The sequence below is a fragment of the Gigantopelta aegis genome, chromosome 2 (assembly GCF_016097555.1).
Source record: "Gigantopelta aegis isolate Gae_Host chromosome 2, Gae_host_genome, whole genome shotgun sequence".
Lineage (NCBI taxonomy): Eukaryota > Metazoa > Mollusca > Gastropoda > Neomphalida > Peltospiridae > Gigantopelta > Gigantopelta aegis.
In genome coordinates, this window is record NC_054700.1 from 30797935 (window position 1) to 30825521 (window position 27587).

The 27587-nt window shown below is 36.6% G+C and overlaps 1 protein-coding gene across 1 annotated transcript in view; it reads left to right on the forward strand.

The window, feature by feature from the left end:
- The window catches only part of LOC121383666 (beta-hexosaminidase subunit alpha-like), a 39185-nt gene extending 13790 nt beyond the window's left edge, over positions 1 to 25395 (forward strand). The window contains exons 5-12 of the mRNA XM_041513763.1: positions 1432 to 1540; positions 7408 to 7612; positions 12568 to 12651; positions 13737 to 13809; positions 15383 to 15554; positions 17008 to 17098; positions 21571 to 21675; positions 25080 to 25395. Of these exons, the coding sequence (XP_041369697.1) occupies positions 1432 to 1540; positions 7408 to 7612; positions 12568 to 12651; positions 13737 to 13809; positions 15383 to 15554; positions 17008 to 17098; positions 21571 to 21675; positions 25080 to 25143 (903 nt within the window). The 3' untranslated portion in view covers positions 25144 to 25395. The remainder of the gene's footprint in view (positions 1 to 1431; positions 1541 to 7407; positions 7613 to 12567; positions 12652 to 13736; positions 13810 to 15382; positions 15555 to 17007; positions 17099 to 21570; positions 21676 to 25079) is intronic.
- Positions 25396 to 27587: the final 2192 nt, after the last annotated feature.

Here is a 27587-nt window from a genome sequence, read left to right on the forward strand (position 1 = left end):
AAATGGACATGTTATAGCACATTTACATAAAATGGACAGGTTATAATGCATTTAGATAAAATGGACATGTTATAGCACATTTAGGTAAAATGGACAGGTTATAATGCATTTACATGTAGATAAAATGCACATTTAGATAAAATGGACACATTATAATGCATGTAGATAAAATGGACACGTTATAACACATTTAGATAAAATGGGCACATTATAGCACATTTAGATAAAATGGACACATTATAGCACATTTAGATAAAATGGTCACGTTATAATGCATTTAGATAAAATGGACAGGTTATAGCACATTTAGATAAAATGGACACGTTATAATGCATTTAGATAAAATGGACACGTTATAGTGTACTTAGATAAAGTGGACACGTTATAGCGCATTTAGATAAAATGGACACATTATAGCGCATTTAAATAAAATGGATACGTTATAACACATTTAGATAAAATGGACACATTATAACGCATTTAGATAAAATGGATACGTTATAACACATTTAGATACATATTATGGCGTGGTACGATCCTGTCACCCATGTTTACACTCCACCAAATGTGCAGAAAGTCATTGAGTTTATTTGATGTTGTAGGGTGATCCTGTCACCCATGTTTACACTCCACCAGATGTGCAGAAAGTCATTGAGTTTGTTTGATGTTGTAGGGTGCGTACGATCCTGTCACCCATGTTTACACTCCACCAAATGTGCAGAAAGTCATTGAGTTTGTTTGATGTTGTAGGGTGCGTATGATCCTGTCACCCATGTTTACACTCCATCAGATGTGCAGAAAGTCATTGAGTTTATTTGATGTTGTAGGGTGCGTACGATCCTGTCACCCATGTTTACACTCCATCAGATGTGCAGAAAGTCATTGAGTTTATTTGATGTTGTAGGGTGATCCTGTCACCCATGTTTACACTCCACCAGATGTGCAGAAAGTCATCGAGTTTGTTTGATGTTGAAGGGTGCGTACGATCCTGTCACCCATGTTTACACTCCACCAGATGTGCAGAAAGTCATTGAGTTTGTTTGATGTTGTAGGGTGCGTACGATCCTGTCACCCATGTTTACACTCCACCAAATGTGAAGAAAGTCATTGAGTTTGTTTGATGTTGTAGGGTGCGTATGATCCTGTCACCCATGTTTACACTCCATCAGATGTGCAGAAAGTCATTGAGTTTATTTGATGTTGTAGGGTGCGTACGATCCTGTCACCCATGTTTACACTCCATCAGATGTGCAGAAAGTCATTGAGTTTATTTGATGTTGTAGGGTGATCCTGTCACCCATGTTTACACTCCACCAGATGTGCAGAAAGTCATCGAGTTTGTTTGATGTTGAAGGGTGCGTACGATCCTGTCACCCATGTTTACACTCCACCAGATGTGCAGAAAGTCATTGAGTTTGTTTGATGTTGTAGGGTGCGTACGATCCTGTCACCCATGTTTACACTCCATCAGATGTGCAGAAAGTCATTGAGTTTGCTCGTCTCCGTGGAATTCGAGTCATTCCAGAATTCGATTCACCAGGTATTAAGTACTTCCTACGCTTAGATGGTTCATATATATATATAGATATAGATATAGATATATATAGATATATATATATGCTACATTATTAAAAGTATATACAAATTTATGAAAATTAAAAAATCAACTTGGAAGTGTTCAATTAGGAGATAACCATATGGAATTTGTAGATTTGCAGGTGTTATTGTCTACCTGTATTTGATTCCGCAAATGTCATTTTTGACTGAAGGCATTAGCCTGAGGTCAAAAATGAAACATTTGTGGGCATCAAATAGACAATAACACCCAGAAATCTAAAAACTCAGTATGTTTTTCGACGGAACTAACTCTAGTGTTTTCCCTAGCTTGTTTTAGCATGGTGCAGCACCATGCCACAAAAGTCTAGCACCATCTTACCTTAATCAGCACTATGCTGCCCTGAGATTAAACAAGCCTTTTTCAGTAATTAATTTTTAAATTGCCTTTATAAAACACCCAAAAAAGTATTATTAATTAATAAAATATGTATTTTATATCTTTTGCCATTCATTTATTAACGCAAGCACATAAATTACATTAATGTTTATTTCAATTAATTTTTGTGTATTTTTAATGAAAAACAAGTGCCCCGAAAATGGTGAAAATGCCCCCAAAGTGTTTGGTCTGCCATGCCTTGCCTAATTTCAAGGGAAATCACTAAACTGTATATTTTGTATTTCTTGAAAAAAGTACCTGGCTACAATCTGTAGACCCTTAAATCATCATCTTCACCTGTTCCAATTGCTAATGACGTCACTTTCTAATGACGTCATTAGCTTTCCGGGTGTTATTCACAGTCAACTTGCCAAGTCGAAAAGATATATTGGTTAATATGATATTTAAAATTACTAATGTGTAAGTCACAAAAAATATACATGTATTTATAAATGTCGTCAACTTATTCTGCTGTAAATAATGTTATTTTTATGGGTGTTTTAGCAGATTTTGTTTTACATCCTGGTATAACTAACCTGTCACTTCATGTCTGACTGCGCTAGATGTGATTTTTTATGTTACATTTTGTGTCATTTCTAAATAATAAAACGCTTGGTTTTAAGAACCCTCGGGTTGGGGGAACATAGCACAGTGGTAGTGACTAGCAGTTGTACCTCGGGTGGGGGGAACATAGCACAGTGGTAGTGACTAGCAGTTGTACCTCGGGTGGGGGGAACGTAGCACAGTGGTAGTGACTAGCAGTTGTACCTTGGGTGGGGGGAACGTAGCGCAGTGGTAGTGACTAGCAGTTGTACCTCGGGTGGGGGGAACGTAGTGCAGTGATAGTGACTAGCAGTTGTACCTCGGGTGGGGGTAACATAGCACAGTGGTAGTGACTAGCAGTTGTACCTCGGGTGGGGGGAACGTAGCGCAGTGGTAGTGACTAGCAGTTGTACCTCGGGTGGGGGGAACGTAGCACAGTGGTAGTGACTAGCAGTTGTACCTCGGGTGGGGGGAACGTAGCGCAGTGGTAGTGACAAGCAGTTGTACCTCGGGTGGGGGGAACGTAGCACAGTGGTAGTGACTAGCAGTTGTACCTCGGGTGGGGGTAACATAGTGCAGTGGTAGTGACTAGCAGTTGTACCTCGGTTGGGGGGAACATAGTGCAGTGGTAGTGACTAGCAGTTGTACCTCGGGTGGGGGGAACGTGGCGCAGTGGTAGTGACTAGCAGTTGTACCTCGGGTTGGGGAAAGTAGCGCAGTGGTAGTGACTAGCAGTTGTACCTGGGATAGTAGTGCAGTGGTAGTGACTAGCAGTTGTACCTTGGATGGGGGTAACGTAGTGCAGTGGTAGTGACTAGCAGTTGTACCTCGGGTGGGGGGAACATAGCACAGTGGTAGTGACTAGCAGTTGTACCTCGGGTTGGGGGAACGTAGCGCAGTGGTAGTGACTAGCAGTTGTACCTCGGGTGGGGGGAACGTAGCACAGTGGTAGTGACTAGCAGTTGTACCTCGGGTGGGGGGAACGTAGCGCAGTGGTAGTGACTAGCAGTTGTACCTCGGGTGGGGGGAACGTAGCGCAGTGGTAGTGACTAGCAGTTGTACCTCGGGTGGGGGGAACGTAGCGCAGTGGTAGTGACTAGCAGTTGTACCTCGGGTGGGGGGAACGTAGCGCAGTGGTAGTGACTAGCAGTTGTACCTCAGGTAGTGGGAACATATCGCAGTGGTAGAGCGCTCACTTGATGCACGGTCGGTCTGGAATCGATCCCCATCAGTGGGACCATTGGGTTATTTCTCAGTCCAGCCAGTGCACCATGACTGGTATATCAAAGGTTGTGGTATGTGCTATCCTGTCTGGGATGGTGCATATAAAGAGTCCCTTGCTACTATATATCAAAAGTGTCAAAATGTTTGACATCCAGTAGCCAGTGATTAATAAATCATTGTGCTCTAGCGGTGTTGTTAAACAAAACAAACTTTAACTGTCTTTATATCTCAGGTCCTGTCATACGTTTACTTGTGTTTGGCAGATCTACTTCACACACAACATTGCATCATTAAAGGTAGAGTCAACTCAAATAAGAGATTTATGTGTTGGAAAGATGCATACCCGGACCACCAACACATACTGACACTTTAACAAATGAAAAACGCGTAATTTTAGAGTTAATAAAAAACCATGATTATTCCTGCTAACTGGGGGCAGCCATTTTGTTTCGTTTTTGTGATGCCCGGTGGTATAGCTTGGGACGAAGTGACGTCAGCTCCGTCCATGTTCTCTATGCACAGTGTAAACAAACGCTCTAATTTTCGACAAGGCGCTTCGCTTTCATCAACCTGACTTGTAAAACAACATAAATGACTTGACAGTATAATAAACTATTTAACTAAATATATTTCAGATTACATCAATAGAACGAAATGGAGTTATAGTATTTTTCTTTTTAAAAAAATCCAAAGAAAAAATGCATACTATTAGGCCTATTGGTAGGGCACGTTCGAGCAAAAACTACCACTCACGATACCCAAGTGATACTTTTCTTTTCTTTGGGACGACGTAATTGGTCAGTTTTGTGATTTTAGATGGGAAAGTCTACTTAATCAAGGGTTTTATAGAATTACTTACAGTAATAAAGCAGGGCGGTTGGTAATGTCCATTACGATTTGAAGTGTATCCGTGCTGTTATCACACAATACCCTGTGATCTTCATAAAAGAGGCACGTCTTTTAAGTGTGTCTAGACACAGTGTCTGGGGACCGTCTGAATATACACCTGCCAATCAGGAACCACAGAAAGGCCATGGAAAGAAAAGACCAATTAACCAAGAAAACACTCCGATTATTGTTTCAGTACGTGGGTTAATTTATGTACGAAACATAATACACTTATTTCAACACTTTGACAATGGTGGTTTATTTTGTATTGAAAAATAATATATATAATTGGTGCTGGCTTACTAGGATGGATATAATTACAGAACATTGCGATGCATCTGCAAAAATCATGTATGTTTTGTTTCTTCAGTTCGAAGACTAATTCCTGACGTGACACGTTAGGTATTACGTAACCACCAGCTCGCCAGAGGGCGTATTCACTGGGATGGTACAAAATGGCTGCGCCCGTTATATATAATAGCCGTCACATTTAACCGTTTTATTAATTAACTATACGATTATACTTGTTGATATTAAGCAATAATGTTCATTATATATCGTTGAATATGCATACCAGGCCAAATGCCTTAATTGTCCCCTCCTTTAAAGGCTTTTGTGGGCGATAACGCTGGGACTACAATTTGCGATATCTCCTGCAATATTCTCCTTTAAGGAAGATGGAGCATTGTAAGGAGGAAATAAAATGAAACATGTATACTGTAAACTGTATTAGTCATACTGATAGTAGAAATAAAATGAAACATGTATACTGTAAACTATATTAGTCATACTGATAGTAGAAATAAAATGAAACATGTATATTGTAAACTATATTAGTCATACTGATAGTAGAAATAAAATGAAACATGTACTGTAAACTATATTACACATACTGATAGTAGAAATAAAATGAAATGTGTACTGTAAACTATACTAGTCATACTGATAGTAGAAATAAAATGAAACACGTGTACTGTAAACTATATTAGTCATACTCATAGTAGAAATAAAATGAAACATGTGTACTGTAAACTATATTAGTCATACTGATAGTAGAAATAAATGAAACGTGTACTGTAAACTATATGACATACTGATAGTAGAAATAAAATGAAACATGTATACTGTAAACTATATTAGTCATTATACTGATAGTAGAAATAAAATGAAACATGTATACTGTAAACTATATTAGTCATACTGATAGTAGAAATAAAATGAAACATGTATACTGTAAACTATATTAGTCATTATACTGATAGTAGAAATAAAATGAAACATGTATACTGTAAACTATATTAGTCATTCTGATAGTAGAAATAAAATGAAACGTGTACTGTAAACTATATTAGTCATTCTGATAGTAGAAATAAAATGAAACATGTATACTGTAAACTATATTAGTCATTCTGATAGTAGAAATAAAATGAAACGTGTACTTTAAACTATACTAGTCATACTGATAGTAGAAATAAAATGAAACATGTGTACTGTAAACTATACTAGTCATTCTGATAGTAGAAATAAAATGAAACATGTATACTGTAAACTATACTAGTCATACTGATAGTAGAAATAAAATGAAACATGTGTACTGTAAACTATACTAGTCATTCTGATAGTAGAAATAAAATGAAACGTGTACTGTAAACTATATTAGACATACTGATAGTAGAAATAAATGAAACGTGTACTGTAAACTATATGACATACTGATAGTAGAAATAAAATGAAACATGTATACTGTAAACTATATTAGTCATTATACTGATAGTAGAAATAAAATGAAACATGTATACTGTAAACTATATTAGTCATACTGATAGTAGAAATAAAATGAAACATGTATACTGTAAACTATATTAGTCATTATACTGATAGTAGAAATAAAATGAAACATGTATACTGTAAACTATATTAGTCATTCTGATAGTAGAAATAAAATGAAACGTGTACTGTAAACTATATTAGTCATTCTGATAGTAGAAATAAAATGAAACATGTATACTGTAAACTATATTAGTCATTCTGATAGTAGAAATAAAATGAAACGTGTACTTTAAACTATACTAGTCATACTGATAGTAGAAATAAAATGAAACATGTGTACTGTAAACTATACTAGTCATTCTGATAGTAGAAATAAAATGAAACATGTATACTGTAAACTATACTAGTCATACTGATAGTAGAAATAAAATGAAACATGTGTACTGTAAACTATACTAGTCATTCTGATAGTAGAAATAAAATGAAACGTGTACTGTAAACTATATTAGACATACTGATAGTAGAAATAAAATGAAACGTGTACTGTAAACTATATTAGTCATTCTGATAGTAGAAATAAAATGAAACGTGTACTGTAAACTATATTAGACATACTGATAGTAGAAATAAAATGAAACATGTGTACTGTAAACTATATTAGTCATTCTGATAGTAGAAATAAAATGAAACATGTGTACTGTAAACTATACTAGTCATTCTGATAGTAGAAATAAATGAAAAATGTGTACTGTAAACTATATTAGACATACATGTACTGATAGTAGAAATAAAATGAAATGTATACTGTAAACTATATTAGTCATACTGATAGTAGAAATAAAATGAAACATGTGTACTGTAAACTATATTAGTCATTCTGGTAGTAGAAATTTGAATTGTGGTTTACATGCAAAACTTGATTTGTATGATGTTTTGTGAAATTTGTCCCAGAAATACTCCAATACAAATCTGTTTGACCTTTGACCCAGGTCACGCTCAGTCATGGGGTCATGGACAGCCGGGACTGCTGACTGCGTGTTACAAGCAGGGTAAACCGGACGGCTCATACGGTCCCATCAATCCGGTCCCCGCGACCACAAACACATTCCTCAGCCAGCTGTTCTCGGAGGTTGCCTCAGTCTTTACAGATCATTACGTCCATCTCGGGGGGGACGAAGTCTCTTTCAACTGCTGGTACGTTTCTTAATTGTCATAACCTCAGTTCCCTAGCGTTATGTGCTGGTACGTTTTTTGTCATAACTTCAGTTCCCCAGCGTTATGTCCTGTTTTAATGAGTCTGTGTAACTTTAACTCACTGTGATATTTCCCATTCCAACCACTCATTATAATGTTATAGCCTGTTGTGTTAATTTCATTTTTAGCCAGCCTGTGTAGCTTTATGACCTTGAATGATTTCCTGCTCCAGTCAGCAGTTTAGATGATGATAACTAGTTTAACGTTCCCATATACCACTAGGGTTTCGAACACGCCCATCCCGAGTCTGACCTCCGATAAGATCGGTGGCCTGACTCGGGATGGAGGGGGTGGGGGTGAAAATGGGCAGAATTTTGAAAATAGCAATTAGTAAAAAAGTTAATAGAATAAAAAAAAAAAAAAAAAAAAAAAGGTTACAAGCCAAAAAAAAAAAAGAATTGACTGCTCGGCCGAATATTTATATAATTTGGAGCATTTTAGAAGGACAGTCCAAAACTAAATACGAGAAAGAAGAGAGGATCGGACTATTTAATAATATTTTTAAAAAAAAAGAAGTAATTTCGACATAAAATTTTGAATGCAGATCTAAAAGTTTAAAGTCCGATCGATATGTCCACGTGAGTGGCCTCGTTAAGGCCGTTTGGGTGCACAGCTTAAAGGGACGAGATGGGTTGCATCCCGTCAAGAAAACCCCTAGATTGACAGTCGATAGACGTTGAAGGTTTAGTGTTGTGCTGAAATACAGATCTTGAGAAGCCGGATCCGTCTGAACGAGAGAGAGTATCAGACTAGGGTATAGTCCAGTCGTCATGGGTTGGTATAGTGGTGTGGACGGGCCCGACTCCGGAGGATACGAGATTGTATCATTATAAAGCAAGGTAAAGTCTAGAAAAAGAGTAGTAGGGGCCGACCCCGCTTCCTATTTCTTTTTAGAGTGGGGCGGTCAATCTTCCAGTGCTGCTAGGACAGGCTCGGACATGTAGAAACTAAACGTGAACAACCGTGGCGTTCTGCAGAATGGCCGTCATACAAGTCACGAAAAAAACCAAGTTGACAGTCAGACGGAGAAATGACGTGGAGGCAAGGAATCTCGCTAAAAAAGAATCCATCCAGGTGGTGCAGACTGTCGAAACGAGAAGCGTTCCAGCGTTCAATCAGTTCCAATGGCCGCATACATCCCAGTAGTAAACTTCATTTCGCTGACAAAAACAACGAAATGAAGGACCCCCAAGTTGAGCACACTAAAGCACGTGCAGTGTGCACAAGCGAAACAAACACGTCTTACCGCGTGGAGCTCCAGACTGGGAATCAGTTTAGCTCATTATCATTGGGCTATTTTCCATTCAAACCAGTATTCCATAATTGTGGTATGTGTTGTCCTATCTGTGGAAAAGTGATGTTAAACATTCCTTGTGGCTATCAGAATTAGTAGCCTGTATACTAGTATTTCACTAAAAAGTTAAATATTTGTTCGAGACAGTGTTCTAGCTAGCAGTAAAAGGTGCTGCACCTTCCCACCACTTCCTGTCCTAGACAGAAAAGCCGGCTCTTGTGCCCAGGACAGACGTGTGCTACAACAGCTTGCTCTGAATGTGCACGTAAAGCCCTATGACCTGACCTGATCTGCCACCCTGACACACATTGGTTGCCGCCCTGCCCCTGACACACATTGGTTGCCGCCCTGCCCCTGATTATCACTGAGCTGCCCTAATTCATTGCCATACAAAAATAAGAAAATAAAAATCTTGCTATTATTTCAAAGTGTGTACAATGTTGTCACAGGCCTTAATTCCTAGCTAAGAAACGTTTGACAATACATTGTGTGTTTACAGGTGTGAAAGTCTGACAATAGTACCCTGACATGTTTTTTCTTTTCTTTTGTTAGTCATTATGACTGCAGAAGGGCGGGCAAGCAGAGAGTCTTAAAAAGCTTGATTGAGAAGTAATCCTCACACGATCCCACACATAACCACTTAACTAATCCAGATCCCAGTTAGACCGGCCTCGGTGGTGCAGTGGTTAAGCCATCGGACTACAGGCTGGTAGGTAGAGGGTTTGCAGCCCCGTACTGGCTCCAACCCAGAGCGAGTTCTTACGGGCTCAGTTGATAGGTGTAAAACCACTACACCCTCTTCTCACCCACTAACCAACTAACAACTAACCCACTGTCCTGGACAGACAGCCCAGATAGCTGAAGTGTGTGCCCAGGACAGTGTGCTTGAACCTTAATTGAATATATATAAGCATGAAAATTAATTGAAATGAAATGAATGAATGATCCCAGTTGAAAGTAGACCATCAATATAAACTTCAACTTCAAATGCTAGGTTTATCTTGAGGACTAAGTTTTTAAAGTAATTCTTTGATTAATGGTTTTTAAGATATTAGGTGGCCATTGCAAATGCCCAGACCAATATAGGCCTACATATAATTTTAACTGGCATAACCGGTTACTATAAAAGAAACATTATTTGCATCCTTATACAGGCACTTTATAAGGGCCCTATGGCAACCTAGGGAGACACCACAGCATCGTAAAGATCTAAAATTAACGAGCTACTCTCGATTCACTAATATCAAAACCTATATTAGCTCGGCCATTTACCTTTCGACCGACCGTTCAAAATTGCGCCAAATTCCCTCAATCAAAATTGTGCACCCTTTTCTCTTTGGCATTTAACTGCTCCATTCAAATTCCATAGCACCACCACCACCCCCACCCGCCTGCTACCGATTTGATCGGGCTGCTGGTGCTCCCTTGCACCTGCCAGTGCAGGCGGTCCCTCCTCTCCCCTCCCCCCACCTTTCCTGTCATGGACGGAGGAGCCGGCCAAGGCCGGCTCTTGTGCCCACGACAGGCGTGCGCTACAACAGCTTGTTCTGAATGTGCACGTAAAACCCTATGACATGACATGACATGACATCCTTATAATATGGCACAATTTAAAGCAAACTAAAATTAATATATTTTTCCATATCTATATCTACATTGTATGTATTTGAAGAATGTCAAAATATTTATCATATCCAGCATTTGCCTTAAAAATATGACTTTTGCGTTAAAGGTTTCCTACAATTAAATTAGCACTCTGCCCTGTCAAAATCCTCGCTAGCTAGACCACTGAAAGTGTACATAAAACATAGTAAAATTAAACTATTCCTTTGTTATTTTGAAAGAAAGGATTTTTATGTTGAAATTTTATATACTTGTATAATAGACCTCTTTCATATTCCACTGTGCATGTCCGTGTTGCGGAGCAATTAGTGGATGCTAACTGTGAACTCACGCTTGATCGTGCAAAAATAGCCCTGTGTACAAGTTGGGGGGCATAGACAATGGAAGGCCACGCAGTAGGAATGGGAATATCTCCATGATTAATTAATATATCAGTTGGAAACCCGAAAATTCTGTCGACATCCAACAAAGACTAATTGGAGACATTTGTGAATTATTGCTTATTATGAAATAACAAATATTTTGTTGTTAATGACCAAGAAACCATCAGTTCAGATCCGTACACAATAAATATTGGATATGGGCTGAAATAATATTAATGTGTGTGCATGCGTGTGTGTATGCAGATATTTATCGTATTTAACATGATTTAAATATTTATAAAGCATTATACAGATAAATACATTCAGGATTCTTGTCGGGATTTCTTTTCACCCAGTTATCTAAAATTTTGTTTGGTATTTGGAATAAAATTAAATGATACATATGAAATTTAAGCTATGATACTATTAAACATTAGAATCAGGCCCATAGGAATGATATCTGGAGTTGTAGGGGGCACAATCTGTAGTGGAGGGACACAGTCTAGTTGGGGGGCAAAAGCCATATTTTAAACTGGGTTTGTAAAAGTGGAGCTACAGTCGACAGTCTATATATATATATAGAGATATATATATATATATATATATATATATATATATATATATATATATACATGTATGTATATAGATACATGTATATATATACATATCTAGATAGATATCTATATATATATATCTATAGATATATATATATAGATATATATACATACGTGTACATGCATACATACATACATCCATATCAGATATTATTTCAAGTGAAGTATTTATCTGATATAAATGATAGTGAAAATAAAATAAATAAATAAATAAATAAAATAAGATAAGATAAAATAAATAAATAAATAATTTGTGGATTTGTAACACTGATTAGTAGTTGTACGACTGTCTTTTTTTAATGAAACAATAAGGGGAAAATAGAGCTGTGATAAAGGTCTATGTGAGTTAGGGGTTTTGTTGTTTTTTTAGGGGGAAGGGGAGGCATATTTTATTAAATTTTAAATACTGATGCATGTGGAAATCCGCTTGAATATTTGCCTATAATTCTAATTGTTAAAAGTAGAAAAACACATTCCACTTAAGTTAATTTTATTGTATGAATCTTTTAATTTTATGTTGTTAAAACCCTTGACAGGCTGCTTTTGGTCTTAAACTATTCCAATGTAAACTTTAGTAGACCATTTTCCGCAGCCATTTTACCATCTGATACAAAATATGTACGTTAGTCGCTAGAGATTCACAGTTCCTACGAAGCTACTCACGATGCTCATGACAAACTGTCGATCATGCCCCCCAAGTTGTATATAGCCTGGACTCTTTGCGACATGCACAATGGGAATGTGAAAGAGGTCTATTATATAATTTTGATAAAATAATGTATCTCTCTAAACCACAAATAGCAAACATGGGAAGTAAATTGTGAGGTGATATATGAAGAGAATTTTCCCTGTCAGCTGGAGTGGATGTGAGTGAAGCAAAATAAACATAATCAGTTATAGTTAGCAGGTCTGTAGAAATTAATGTAAAGCAAATAAAGCCAGAATTGCGACCATCTCCATCAGTTCTCCAACATTTCTAAAACTGATTGTTTTTTTCTTCAGGATGAGCAACCCACAGATCACGGCCTTCATGGCAAGCAAAAACTGGACCGACTATGGCAAGCTAGAGCAATATTACATGCAGAAGTAATATTTTACTCTTCTTACAGTCATAAGTAATATTTTATACTTCTTACATTCATAAGTAATATTTTATACTTCTTACATTCATAAGTAATATTTTATACTTCTTACAGTCATAAGTAATATTTTATACTTCTTACATTCATAAGTAATATTTTACTCTTCTTACAGTCATAAGTAATATTATATTCTTCTTACATTCATAAGTAATATTTTATACTTCTTACAGTCATAAGTAATATTTTATACTTCTTACAGTCATAAGTCATATTTTATACTTCTTACAGTCATAAGTAATATTTTATTCTTCTTACATTCATAAGTAATATTTTATACTTCTTACAGTCACAAGTAATATTTTATACTTCTTACAGTCATAGGTAATATTTTATACTTCTTACAGTCAGAGGTAATATTTTATACTTCTTACAGTCATAGGTAATATTTTATACTTCTTACAGTCATAAATAATATTTTATACTTCTTACAGTCACAAGTAATATTTTATACTTCTTACAGTCATAGGTAATATTTTATACTTCTTACAGTCATAGGTAATATTTTATACTTCTTACAGTCATAAGTCATATTTTATACTTCTTACAGTTATAAGTCATATTTTATACTTCTTACAGTCATAAATAATATTTTATACTTCTTACTGTCATAAGTCATATTTTATACTTCTTACAGTCATAAGTAACATTTTACTCTTCTTACAGTCATAAGTAACATTTTATACTTCTTACAATCAAAAGTAATATTTTATTCTTCAAATACAAAGCATTCCATTGGCAGGTCAGCATTATCTTTTATGCTGACTCTTTTTCCCTTTTGTCTTTTTAGCATTAAATTTGCTTTAAAAATGTCTCATTATTCTTACAGAAAACTAAAACAACTTTGATTTAAAAACAAAATCGTGAATTCTGCATCTCATTTAAAAAATATATTTGTAAGAAAATAATCATCTGCCTTGGCTGGATCAAGTGTATTTTTGTTAGCCCTCAAGTCTTGTTAGACAAAATAGGTTCCTAAAGTATGTTGCACTGTTTCATGTACCACTTTTATTATTTGATTTTTTTATTTAGTGTTCTTGACATCGTTAATAAATTGAAGAAAGGCTACATTATATGGCAAGAAGTCATTGACAATGGTGCCACGGTGAGTGATTTTCTTATTTTTAATTACAATCTTATGTCTTTTCTTCTCTAAAATTTTATAATCCTTGGGTCAACTACAATATATATGAAACAGTCAAATGTCAATATCTCAGGGGCGGATCCAAGATGTTGTAAGGTGGGTAGACACAAAATAAAAAAAGGTCAAATTTGAGTTTGCCATGGACAAATGGGATGAGCTCCCAAAGGCACAGAGACCTGTTGGGAGGGGAGGAGGCGTTTGGTGGTATCCCCCCCCCCTCCCCCCCCCCACACTCAATTTTAAAATAAAGATCCTCAGAGATGTGTTTTCAAGGCAATGTTGTGTTGCATAGTAAAACTGAGGATTTTTTGAGAGAAAGAGAGGGGGGAGAGAGAGAGACAGAGACAGTCTGTCTCTGTCTCTCTCTCCCCCTCCCTCTCTCTCTCTCTCTATGTCTGCATGTCTGTCACAGACATGCAGACACAGAGAGAGAGAGAGAGAGGGAGGGGGAGAGAGAGACAGAGGGGAGAGACAGAGGCAGACAGAGAGAGAGAGAGGGAGGGGGAGAGAGAGACAGACATGGAGACAGAGGGGAGAGACAGAGGCAGACAGAGAGAGAGAGCATTCGAAGAAGAGGGACACTGAGATAAAATTATGACATTTGACTATATGTTAAAAGCTCAAAATATAAAATTCATGGAAATGTTAAAGCAATATATGTAACAATTTTAAATTTGCCCTGCTAAAAATTAAAAATATATACCATGTTTTTTCTTTAAAATGTTAGCATTAACAAATTTCAGTGGTACTGAATCTTACCTGACAAGTTAGTTTCCTTGAATGACAAACCAATTTTTTAAACATCGAGCAAAATAGACAGACTTGTATTTGACAAATAAGTTTTTTCCAAAAATATTTGATAATGAAAGTTTACCAAATTGAACAGTAACCTCCCTAATTTACAAGACCTGACAAATCTTTCGTGATATTTGATCCCAGGCGATTTTCTCCTCTGTACCACATATCACACAGCGCTTATTAGAAAGTGTCTGCAAATGACTGAGAACCCATTCTTGTGACACCACCAACTGAGGTCGTTTACAATTTGAGAACAGGGTCACATTTCCTGTTTCTTTGAATGTTTTAGAAATGCCTTCCCTGCACCATTACAGAGTTTCTAATCCATGGTACTGTACCTTCAGGTTCCCTGCACCATTACAGAGTTTTTAACGCATGGAACTGTACTTTCAGGTTCCCTGCACCACTACAGAGTTTCTAACGCTAGGAACTGTACTTTCAGGTTACCTGCACCACTACAGGGTTTCTAACGCATGGAACTGTACTTTCAGGTTCCCTGCACCACTACAGAGTTTCCAACGCATGGAACTGTACTTTCAGGTTCCCTGCACCACTACAGAGTTTCTAACGCATGGAACTGTACTTTCAGGTTCCCTGCACCAATACCGAGTTTCTAACGCATGGAACTGTACTTTCAGGTTCCCTGCACCATTACCGAGTTTCTAATGTATGGAACTGTACTTTCAGGTTCCTTGCACCATTACAGAGTTTCTAATCCATGGAACTATACTTTTAGGTTCGACAAGACACTGTTGTGGAGGTATGGAAAGGTGGTTGGCAAAACGAGATGGGGAAAGTCACGAAACTCGGATACAAAACCCTCCTGGCTTCGTGCTGGTATCTCACCTACATATCGTATGGCTCTGATTGGTCCAAGTATTACACCTGTGACCCACAAAACTTCACAGGTAAGTAGGTGTTGCATGTTGGTGTGTAGGTGTTGTACACAGGCGTGGTAGATGTGCACAGGTGTGGTAGATGTGCACAAGTGTGGTAGATGTGCACAGGTGTGATAGATGTACACAAGTGTGGTAGATGTACACAGGTGTGGTAGATGTGTACAGGTGTGGTAGACGTATACAGTTGTGGTAGACATGTACAGGTGTGGTAGATGTACATAGGTGTGGTAGATGTACAGGTGTGGTAGATGTACACAGGTGTGGTAGGTCTACAGGTGTGGTAGATGTACATTGGTTTGGTAGATGTACCCAGGTGTGGTAGACGTGTACAGGTGTGGTAGATGTACATAGGTGTGGTAGATGCACAGGTGTGGTAGATGTACACAGGTGTGGTAGGTCTACAGGTGTGGTAGATGTACATTGGTTTGGTAGATGTACCTAGGTGTGGTAGATTACAGGGCCCGGTAACTTAAAGCACTCGTAACACTTACGTGAGACATACACCATACATAATGTGTGGCGTAGGTCTGACGTAAGTCTTACGAGTCCTTTGTGTTACAGTGTCCAGGTGTGGTAGATGAACACAGGTGTGGTAGATTTACACAGGTGTGGTAGATTTACACAGGTGTGGTAGATGTATAGGTGTGGTAGATGTACATAGGTGTGGTAGATTTACACAGGTGTGGTAGATGTACATAGGTGTGGTAGATGTACAGGTGTGGTAGATTTACACAGGTGTGGTAGATGTACATAGGTGTGGTAGATTTACACAGGTGTGGTAGATGTACACAGGTGTGGTAGATGTACATAGGTGTGGTAGATTTACACAGGTGTGGTAGATGTACAGGTGTGGTAGATGTACACAGGTGTGGTAGATGTATAGGTGTGGTAGATGTACAGGTGTGGTAGATGTACACAGGTGTGGTAGATGTATAGGTGTGGTAGATGTACAGGTGTGGTAGATGTACACAGATGTGGTAGATGTACAGGTGTGGTAGATGTACACAGATGTGGTAGATGTACAGGTGTGGTAGATGTACACAGGTGTGGAAGATGTACAGGTGTGGTAGATGTACACAGGTGTGGTAGATGTACACAGGTGTGGTAGATGTACAGGTGTGGTAGATGTACACAAGTGTGGTAGATGTACAGGTGTGGTAGATGTACACAGGTGTGGTAGATCTACAGGTGTGGTAGGTGCTGTAAGCATGTTTTTAGGTGTGTGTTGTACACAAGTGTGTAGGTGTTAAAACAAGTATGTAGGTGTTGCATTCAAGTTTGCAAATGTTACACACTGGTTTATACATGTTGTAAATAGGTATAGGTGTTATACATGACATTCTGTAATCTCATATTTTACATATAATGTGATTATTGCATGAAACTGTCATGTATAGCACCTGCTCTGTAGTAGTCCAATATGAGAGAAAATCACGGTTATGGCCCTTGTTTGTGTTCGCAGGTACCCCAGAACAGAAGCAGCAAGTGATTGGCGGAGAAACGTCAATGTGGGGGGAGTTTGTTGACGGCACTAACCTCCTATCTCTTGTCTGGTAGGTAATGGAAAACTAAGCAATAATAGTATTAGTCCCCTACCGGTGCAATCGAGGGGACTAAAGGTTTTGTTTCCAATTGTCTGTCCGTCCATCTGTCTGTCTGTCTGCCATCTGTCCAACATAGTTTTCCAGACTTTTTTTCACACGGCCCAATGATATGGAGCTGAAATTTTATGTATGGCTTTACTGTGTACAGTTATAGATTGTGTTGGACCCTCATGGTGAGTTACCAATGTTTGACCGATTTATGGCTCTTAAACTTAGGAGATTAAAAATGTGTGTTGCATTAGCGGTACTTTCAGAATACGTGTGTAATAAATAAATGGATGGGTGGATAGATGTGCTTACTGCAAGAGCTCGGTAAACCCACATTTGTAGTGTTTTTGACCCAGAAAGCTGCACTCTATCAACACAGACTATGTACAGTATTGTTAATAACACAACAAAAGCAATGTTAACTAGTATAATAGTGTTTCACACTCTATCAACACAGACTGTACGGTATTGTTAATAACACAACAATGGCAATGTTAACTAGTATAATAGTGTTTCACACTCTATCAACACAGACTGTACGGTATTGTTAATAACACAACAATGGCAATGTTGACTAGTATAATAGTGTTTCACACTCTACCAAGACAGACTATGTACAGTATTGTTAATAACACAACAATCGCAATGTTAACTAGTGTAATAGTGTTTCACACTCTACCAACACAGACTGTACGGTATTGTTAATAACACAACAATGGCAATGTTAACTAGTATAATAGTGTTTCACACTCTACCAACACAGACTGTACGGTATTGTTAATAACACAACAATGGCAATGTTAACTAGTATAATAGTGTTTCACACTCTACCAACACAGACTGTACGGTATTGTTAATAACACAACAATGGCAATGTTAACTAGTATAATAGTGTTTCACACTCTACCAACACAGACTGTACGGTATTGTTAATAACACAACAATGGCAATTTTAACTAGTATAATAGTGTTTCACACTCTACCAACACAGACTGTACGGTATTGTTAATAACACAACAAAAGCAATGTTAACTAGTATAATAGTGTTTCACACTCTATCAACACAGACTGTACGGTATTGTTAATAACACAACAATGGCAATGTTGACTAGTATAATAGTGTTTCACACTCTACCAACACAGACTTTATGGTATTGTTAATAACACAACAATGGCAATGTTGACTAGTATAATAGTGTTTCACACTCTACCAACACAGACTGTACGGTATTGTTAATAACACAACAATGGCAATGTTGACTAGTATAATAGTGTTTCACACTCTACCAAGACAGACTATGTACAGTATTGTTAATAACACAACAAAAGCAATGTTGACTAGTATAATAGTGTTTCACACTCTATCAACACAGACTGTACGGTATTGTTAATAACACAACAATGGCAATGTTGACTAGTATAATAGTGTTTCACACTCTACCAAGACAGACTATGTACAGTATTGTTAATAACACAACAATGGCAATGTTGACTAGTATAATAGTGTTTCACACTCTATCAACACAGACTATGTACAGTATTGTTAATAACACAACAATGGCAATGTTGACTAGTATAATAGTTTCACACTATCAACACAGACTATGTACAGTATTGTTAATAACACAACAATGGCAATGTTGACTAGTATAATAGTTTCACACTATCAACACAGACTATGTACAGTATTGTTAATAACACAACAATGGCAATGTTGACTAGTATAATAGTGTTTCACACTCTATCAACACAGACTATGTACAGTATTGTTAATAACACAACAATGGCAATGTTGACTAGTATAATAGTGTTTCACACTCTATCAAGACAGACTATGTACAGTATTGTTAATAACACAACAACAATGGCAATGTTGACTAGTATAATATGTGTTTCACACACTATCAACACAGACTATGTACAGTATTGTTAATAACACAACAATGGCAATGTTGACTAGTATAATAGTGTTTCACACTCTATCAACACAGACTATGTACAGTATTGTTAATAACACAACAATGGCAATGTTGACTAGTATAATAGTGTTTCACACTCTATCAGACACAGTATTGACTATGTTGACTAGTATTGTTAATAACAGTATTGTTAATAACACAACAATGGCAATGTTGACTAGTATAATAGTGTTTCACACTCTATCAACACAGACTATGTACAGTATTGTTAATAACTCTACTATGTACAGTATTGTTAATAACAATGGCAATGTTGACTAGTATAATAGTGTTTCACACTCTACCAAGACAGACTATGTACAGTATTGTTAATAACACAACAATGGCAATGTTGACTAGTATAATAGTGTTTCACACTCTACCAAGACAGACTATGTACAGTATTGTTAATAACACAACAATGGCAATGTTGACTAGTATAATAGTGTTTCACACTATCAACACAGACTATGTACAGTATTGTTAGTAATATAACATAGGCAATGTTAACTAGTATAATAGTGTTTCACACTCTATCAACACAGACTGTACGGTATTGTTAATAACACAACAATGGCAATGTTGACTAGTATAATAGTGTTTCGCCCTCTATCAACACAAATTATGTACGGTATTGTTAATAACACAACAATGGCAATGTTAACTAGTATAATAGTGTTTCACACTCTACCAACACAGACTGTACGGTATTGTTAATAACACAACAATGGCAATGTTAACTAGTATAATAGTGTTTCACACTCTACCAACACAGACTGTACGGTATTGTTAATAACACAACAATGGCAATGTTGACTAGTATAATAGTGTTTCACACTCTACCAAGACAGACTATGTACAGTATTGTTAATAACACAACAATGGCAATGTTGACTAGTATAATAGTGTTTCACACTCTATCAACACAGACTATGTACAGTATTGTTAATAACACAACAATGGCAATGTTGACTAGTATAATAGTTTCACACTATCAACACAGACTATGTACAGTATTGTTAATAACACAACAATGGCAATGTTGACTAGTATAATAGTGTTTCACACTCTATCAACACAGACTATGTACAGTATTGTTAATAACACAACAATGGCAATGTTGACTAGTATAATAGTGTTTCACACTCTATCAAGACAGACTATGTACAGTATTGTTAATAACACAACAATGGCAATGTTGACTAGTATAATAGTGTTTCACACTATCAACACAGACTATGTACAGTATTGTTAATAACACAACAATGGCAATGTTGACTAGTATAATAGTGTTTCACACTCTATCAACACAGACTATGTACAGTATTGTTAATAACACAACAATGGCAATGTTGACTAGTATAATAGTGTTTCACACTCTACCAAGACAGACTATGTACAGTATTGTTAATAACACAACAATGGCAATGTTGACTAGTATAATAGTGTTTCACACTCTACCAAGACAGACTATGTACAGTATTGTTAATAACACAACAATGGCAATGTTGACTAGTATAATAGTGTTTCACACTATCAACACAGACTATGTACAGTATTGTTAGTAATATAACAAAGGCAATGTTGACTAGTATAATAGTGTTTCACACTCTATCAACACAGACTGTACGGTATTGTTAATAACACAACAATGGCAATGTTGACTAGTATAATAGTGTTTCGCACTCTATCAACACAGATTATGTACGGTATTGTTAATAACACAACAATGGCAATGTTGACTAGTATAATAGTGTTTCACACTCTACCAAGACAGACTATGTACAGTATTGTTAATAACACAACAAAAGCAATGTTGACTAGTATAATAGTGTTTCACACTCTATCAACACAGACTATGTACAGTATTGTTAATAACACAACAATGGCAATGTTGACTAGTATAATAGTGTTTCACACTATCAACACAGACTATGTACAGTATTGTTAGTAATATAACAAAGGCAATGTTGACTAGTATAATAGTGTTTCACAATGGTTTTGGAGTTATGTTATGTTGTTGTGTGCAACAACTCCGTACAAGGGTAGTCACCAAGTTTTTACTCTAAATGATGTTATCAAATTGGCATACCACATTCTAAGTTTGTTGGCTTACCAACAGGGAAAGGATGTAGTCCAGTGGTAAAGCGCTTGCCTGGTGTGTGGTCGGTCTAGGATCGATCCCTGTTAGTGAATCCATTGGGCTATTTCTCGTTGGATGGATGGGTTGGTGGATTGGTGGGTGTGTGGATGGATGGATGGACGGATGGACGGGTTGGTAGGTAAATGGATGGATGGATGATGGATGGAAGATGGATGGATGAGAGGGTGGGTGTATAAATGGACGAGTGGGTGTGTGGGAAAGTGGGTGGAAGGAAGGTGGGTGTGTATATAAATGGATGGGTAATGGTTCTTTAGGCTGTAATTACAATATAATAGGAGTAAACTAATATGTTTTTGTTTTTGTGTGACTAGGCCGCATGCAGCAGCTGTAGGGGAGCGATTGTGGAGCGCCCAATCAGTGAATAATGTAAAAGCTGCCACCCCAAGATTAGCACAACACCGGTGCAGAATGGTCAGGTAAGGGCAGACAACTGTTTGTATTGTCAATGTTCCTGCCTTGAGATTAGCACAACACCGGTGCAGTATGGTCAGGTAAGGGCAGACAACTGTTTGTATTGTCAATGTTCCTGCCTTGAGATTAGCACAACACCGGTGCAGGATGGTCAGGTAAGGGCAGACAACTGTTTGTATTGTCAATGTTACTGCCTTGAGATTAGCACAACACCCGTGCAGGATGGTCAGGTAAGGGCAGACAACTGTTTGTATTGTCAATGTTCCTGCCTTGAGATTAGCACAACACCGGTGTAGAATGGATCAGGTATGGGCAAAACAACTCTTTGTAATGTTAACACACTCGTCACGATATTAGGTCTCACTACACAGATCACTTCCAGGTGAGAGTTCATTGATTACAGTCCACTATAGTTTCTAATTGTGACACAAGTTATGGTTCACATACTGTAAATCATGTAATTAATTGCGTCTGTACATGAGTGAACAAAAATGCGTATTTTTATTAATGCGTTGGGCAAAAGTCCACATCACATAAAAACCACAGTTGTGTTGTTATTATATTGTTTGGGCTTCATCTTTCATGTCAAAAGAAGTCAGTAGTTGTTTTCACAGCTACGACATAATCTGAAGCTGATCGCATGGTGGGTCGACCAGGAAGCCCTAATTACTTAAAGTAGTGTAATTAGTATAACTACACCTTATTGTTAAGGGTATGTCTCGCACTTTTGTGTGGTGATCGCTTCTAATTAATCCACCAGTAGGAATAAAAGGTAAACGAGTCGCTATTACAGGGCACAATATTTCACGCGAACGCAGACGTATTATTCTAACAAATGTTTTAGACTGATTTTATACACTTGATGTGCAGCACAGGAATAGACATTAACAAATGCGATATATTGCAACAGTGACAACTTGCAACCAGTCTAACTTAAATGACATGTATAGAGTCGAGCCAAATGTTTTGAAGAAATACGCACGGATTGTTGGTTGCGGTTATATAATTTTCTACTGTTTCATTTTTAAAGGAATATATTTAGTAATACAATTTGTTGATTATAATTTTACAAATGTTCAAAACAGTTTAAATGTATACAGTAATCTAGAAGTGTAAGAAAATTTGAAAAATACTCACATCACAAAATGAGCTTATTAAAAACAAAACATTTGGAACATCACTGCTTTATATAACCACTATGATATTCCAGGAAAGTGAAAATAGAATGGCAACATCGAAACGAAAGAAAGATTCTTGAAGTATTCACAAAAAGACATTTAACAAAAATTGTTTTTGTATTTTGTTTCATCTTTATATTATAAAAGTTTTATTTTATTTAGAAGTATTATAGTAAAATCCTGCACATTTTTTGTATTGGGAATGAGACTAAACAAAATGCGTCGTTATTATTGCGTTGAGGTGTTCGCTGCATTTTTCACATTAATTACTTGCTCGCATTAATTTCATGATTTACAGTATTCACTTCTAGGAAATGGTGAAGAATTAAAACAATATGTATGTTTAATGGTAAGCCTTCTGGCTGTATTTTGCCCATGCTATTTTGTAATATTCTGCATTGACCTTTTGGAACATGGGTATATAGCACAAGAGAGCCGGAGTGAATGAGTTAATGAACCACCTTTTCGGACCAGTACTACAGCCAGATGTGGTCATATAGCAAAAACCTGAGACAGAAATGTTCTCAATTTTGGAGTGAAAATAAATGCTTATATAATGTATGTTAGCAATGGTGTATGTTGTTAGTGCCAATGAGAACCCATTCTATTGGCAATCTTCATTTGAAGTTGGGCAATTTAACATGGGTTTCAATGGCAGATGACATCTGTGTAGTGAGACCTTAGCACAACACTAGTACAAAATGATCAGGTAAGGGCAGACAATTCTTTGTAGTGTCAATGTTCCTGTCTCGAGATTAGCACAACACCAGTGTTAAGATGGGTCAGGTAAGAGCAGACAACTCTGTAATGTCAGTTCTGCTGCAGAATGAGGTAAGGGCAGATAATTCTGTAATGTCAATGTTGCTGACAGTTGCACACTAGTGTAAGATGAACAGGTAAAGGCAGACAACTCTTTATTAAATGAATTGCAATGTTATGTACCATGTTTTTTGCAACTTTAAGCTTTATTTGAATGTCCTCAGGCTAATTAAATTGGATAAACTGTTGTATATATGAATTCTCACATGTTTTTCTGAAATTACTTTTGCCAGGGTTATATTATATAAGAACTGTTTACCGTTTCTTTGTGAATTTATCAATGTAAAACAATAATAAATTGTATTTCATACTAGATTTGTAATATTGAGAAATTCACAGAAAATTATAAATCATTCTTATACAAGCTTGTTTAGTTTAAAACACACATAAGTTGCTAACGTCCTTTCCATGATGTCATGACATCCCATTTGTGAGGTGTACTGAAGGGTAACATTAGGTTTTTTTTAGCCATGTTGTCAAGTCAGAATAGAGTAAATCATATAACTTTAGTAAGTTTGTAATTATAAATATGTAATACACTCGTGCACTTGTTCTGTGTGTTAGTAAGTTGGTAATTATAAACATGTAATCCACTTGTGCACTTGCTCTGTGTGTTAGTAAGTTGGTAATTAGAAACATGTAATCCACTTGTGCACTTGCTCTGTGTTAGTAAGTTGGTAATTAGAAACATGTAATGCACTCGTGCACTTGTCCTGTGTGTTAGTAAGTTGGTAATTATAAACATGTAATCCACTTGTGCACTTGCTCTGTGTTAGTAAGTTGGTAATTAGAAACATGTAATGCACTCGTGCACTTGTCCTGTGTGTTAGTAAGTTGGTAATTAGAAACATGTAATACACTTGTGCACTTGTCCTGTGTGTTAGTAAGTTGGTAATTAGAAACATGTAATGCACTTGTGCACTTGTCCTGTGTGTTAGTAAGTTGGTAATTAGAAACATGTAATGCACTCGTGCACTTGTCCTGTGTGTTAGTAAGTTGGTAATTAGAAACATGTAATGCACTCGTGCACTTGTCCACATGTAATACACTCGTGCACTTGTCCTGTGTGTTAGTAAGTTGGTAATTAGAAACATGTAATGCACTCGTGCACTTGTCCTGTGTGTTAGTAAGTTGGTAATTAGAAACATGTAATGCACTCGTGCACTTGTCCTGTGTGTTAGTAAGTTGGTAATTAGAAACATGTAATACACTCGTGCACTTGTTCTGTGTGTTAGTAAGTTGGTAATTAGAAACATGTAATGCACTCGTGCACTTGTCCTGTGTGTTAGTAAGTTGGTAATTAGAAACATGTAATGCACTCGTGCACTTGTTCTGTGTGTTAGCAAGTTTGTAATTATAAACATGTAATACACTTGTGCACTTGTTCTGTATATCATTATTTCTATTTGTAGACGAGGATTCCCAGCTGAACCAATCAACGGACCCGGATACTGCCCGAAGGAGTTCCGCGGCTAGCAACAGTCAGGAACAAACAGCTCACATCATTCATGATATCATCATGGCATCATTTATACATTCCTTCATCAGTGGGATTCTTCTAATTTCTAGGATACAAACAAACTTTGATTAACACATCTCAGCTGTCCAATTAATTTAATTTTAAGCATATATGTACATTTTTATGTACGGTATCTTTCTTATTATTTTGAATTCCAGAATACTACCCAAAACATGTTTATTATTGTTAAAATAAAAACCTCAAATTAATAACAGTGATTACAACATATTTATACATTGTTTACATCAGTTTGTATTACAATATATATTAAGTCCCCAATGTTTCATTTAAAAAATACTTAAGTTTGATTCTTTTGATTTCTTGGATACTGCATATAATAAGGGAATTCTTTGCTTGGTGGTGGTCAAATACCAGTAATTTAAACTTGTAGTAATTCAAACCAGTTACAGAACAATATATAGAGGATTCGTCACAAGTGTTTTTTATTATGAAACTTTCAACCTGAGTCTTATGTTAATTGGTATTTGTCGAGGCTCTGACAACACAAATACTGATTAACTAGATGAGGTTGATATTTTACATATTAAAAAATACGAGTAGTGAATTCTATTTATCCTATAACACTCCTAAATTAATATTTTAATTAAATCTTTAGTAAATCACAGTGCTAAAGTTGCCGCTATTGGTAATATGACGTCATCACGATTAGCACAAATTACTTTGATGTCATGCATTTTAAATAAATCTTTGAAAACGTTACTCTCAGGTATACATGTCTTGTTGGCTTGTTAACAAATGGCCTATCAACAGCAACACATTACCTAGACCTTTTAAATTTGCATACCATTATTAACCGTGTTAATACACTAAATTATCACATGGGCTTATGACATGAATATCATGGGGAAGTTATAGGACAAATATATATATATATACACAATTTATGTGTTAGCTGATTCACATGAACTTTAATTTACACAATTTTAATTATTATTTGACGTTTTATTTTAAAGTGGGTTTGTTCTATATAGCAATTGCATTATTAATTGAAGTTTTATTTCAAACTGGGTTTGTCCTTTATAGAAATTGTATCTTGCTTTAACCAGTGGTTACCCGGTTATTCGTGTTATTAGTGTTATTAGTGCCATCATGCTAGGATGTAAGTTTGGCAATATTATGGCTCTTATGTTGAACACAACTATAACAGGTAGAAGATCAACACATTTTATGTGTAGACAAAACCGGTTTAAGTAATACTGTCTTCCGTTATTTGAGGGAATTGTTTTTAATTCTTGTAATTTTAATTCACAACAAAATTAGACTTTTTAGTGTTTAGTGGGGTTTTTTTGTGCCATTTCCAGAATACTTCATACCAGTTGCTTCCTATCACAACATAACGGACCTCCTAGACATCACCTAGTGGTGTGGGGTTTTTCCAAACCTTCATGGGGTATGGGAATATGGCATGGCATGGGAACTCTATGAACATGCCCATGTTCAAGAAGGCTCAACCTCCGACTTCGCCAGTGACCAGGTCAAATCTTCATTTTCTTCTCCACTTCTATATAACCTGATCTCAGACAAATGACATTTCCCCCCTAAGCTAGTAGACTGGTCCAAACATTCCACCAACCAATGGGATGGCTGAAAAATCTTCCAATGAGTCCTCTACTTCCTGTTATGGTCATGTGACTGAAGCTTCCTTTTTGTCTTCTGTAGTTATTTGCATTGAAAATATTTTTGCAGAGCCAAAAGAGCCATCACTCACAAAATGTAAACTCGAGTGCCTTAATTACTCGATCACTACATGTGCATAACATAGTCATCAAAAGGATTGGGAGTGGGGTAGGGGAGGCATTGATTCCCATCTCTGAAGATTATGCACTGCCCTCTGTAGTTGACGACTACTGCCCCCACCTCAATCAGTTGCTGGCACATTGTGACGCCTGTGAATAGTTGTGGATTGGCCTTTATTGGATTTGTCTAATTTATACAATCATTGAAAAAAAAAATCAATGGGTATTTTAATGTTTTAGTTTCATATACATGTACAGAGAAATCTGTGTAAACCAGATCCTGAACAAACTAGCATCCTATCAAACAGGCCAATTTTCATGTTCCCAAATTTTCTACATTTTAAAATGCGACCCTCTAAACACTGAATCCTGTCTAAACAGGATAAATATTGGGGCCCCGGTGTGATCTGGTTTAGACAGGTTTCACTGTATTAAATATTGTGATGATGGTTTTGATTTTTATATATTGTATTCAAATATACACAGCACAATAATTATTTGCAAAAGGTAGCATTAAAGTGCTTGTTACAAATATATTGAGTTTATATTATGTCCTAATAAATTATTGACAAACTGTCCACTTTCCATTATTTAACCCCACCCCCCCACCCTCCCTTTCCCTGTCCCTAGTACCCAGATTAGTT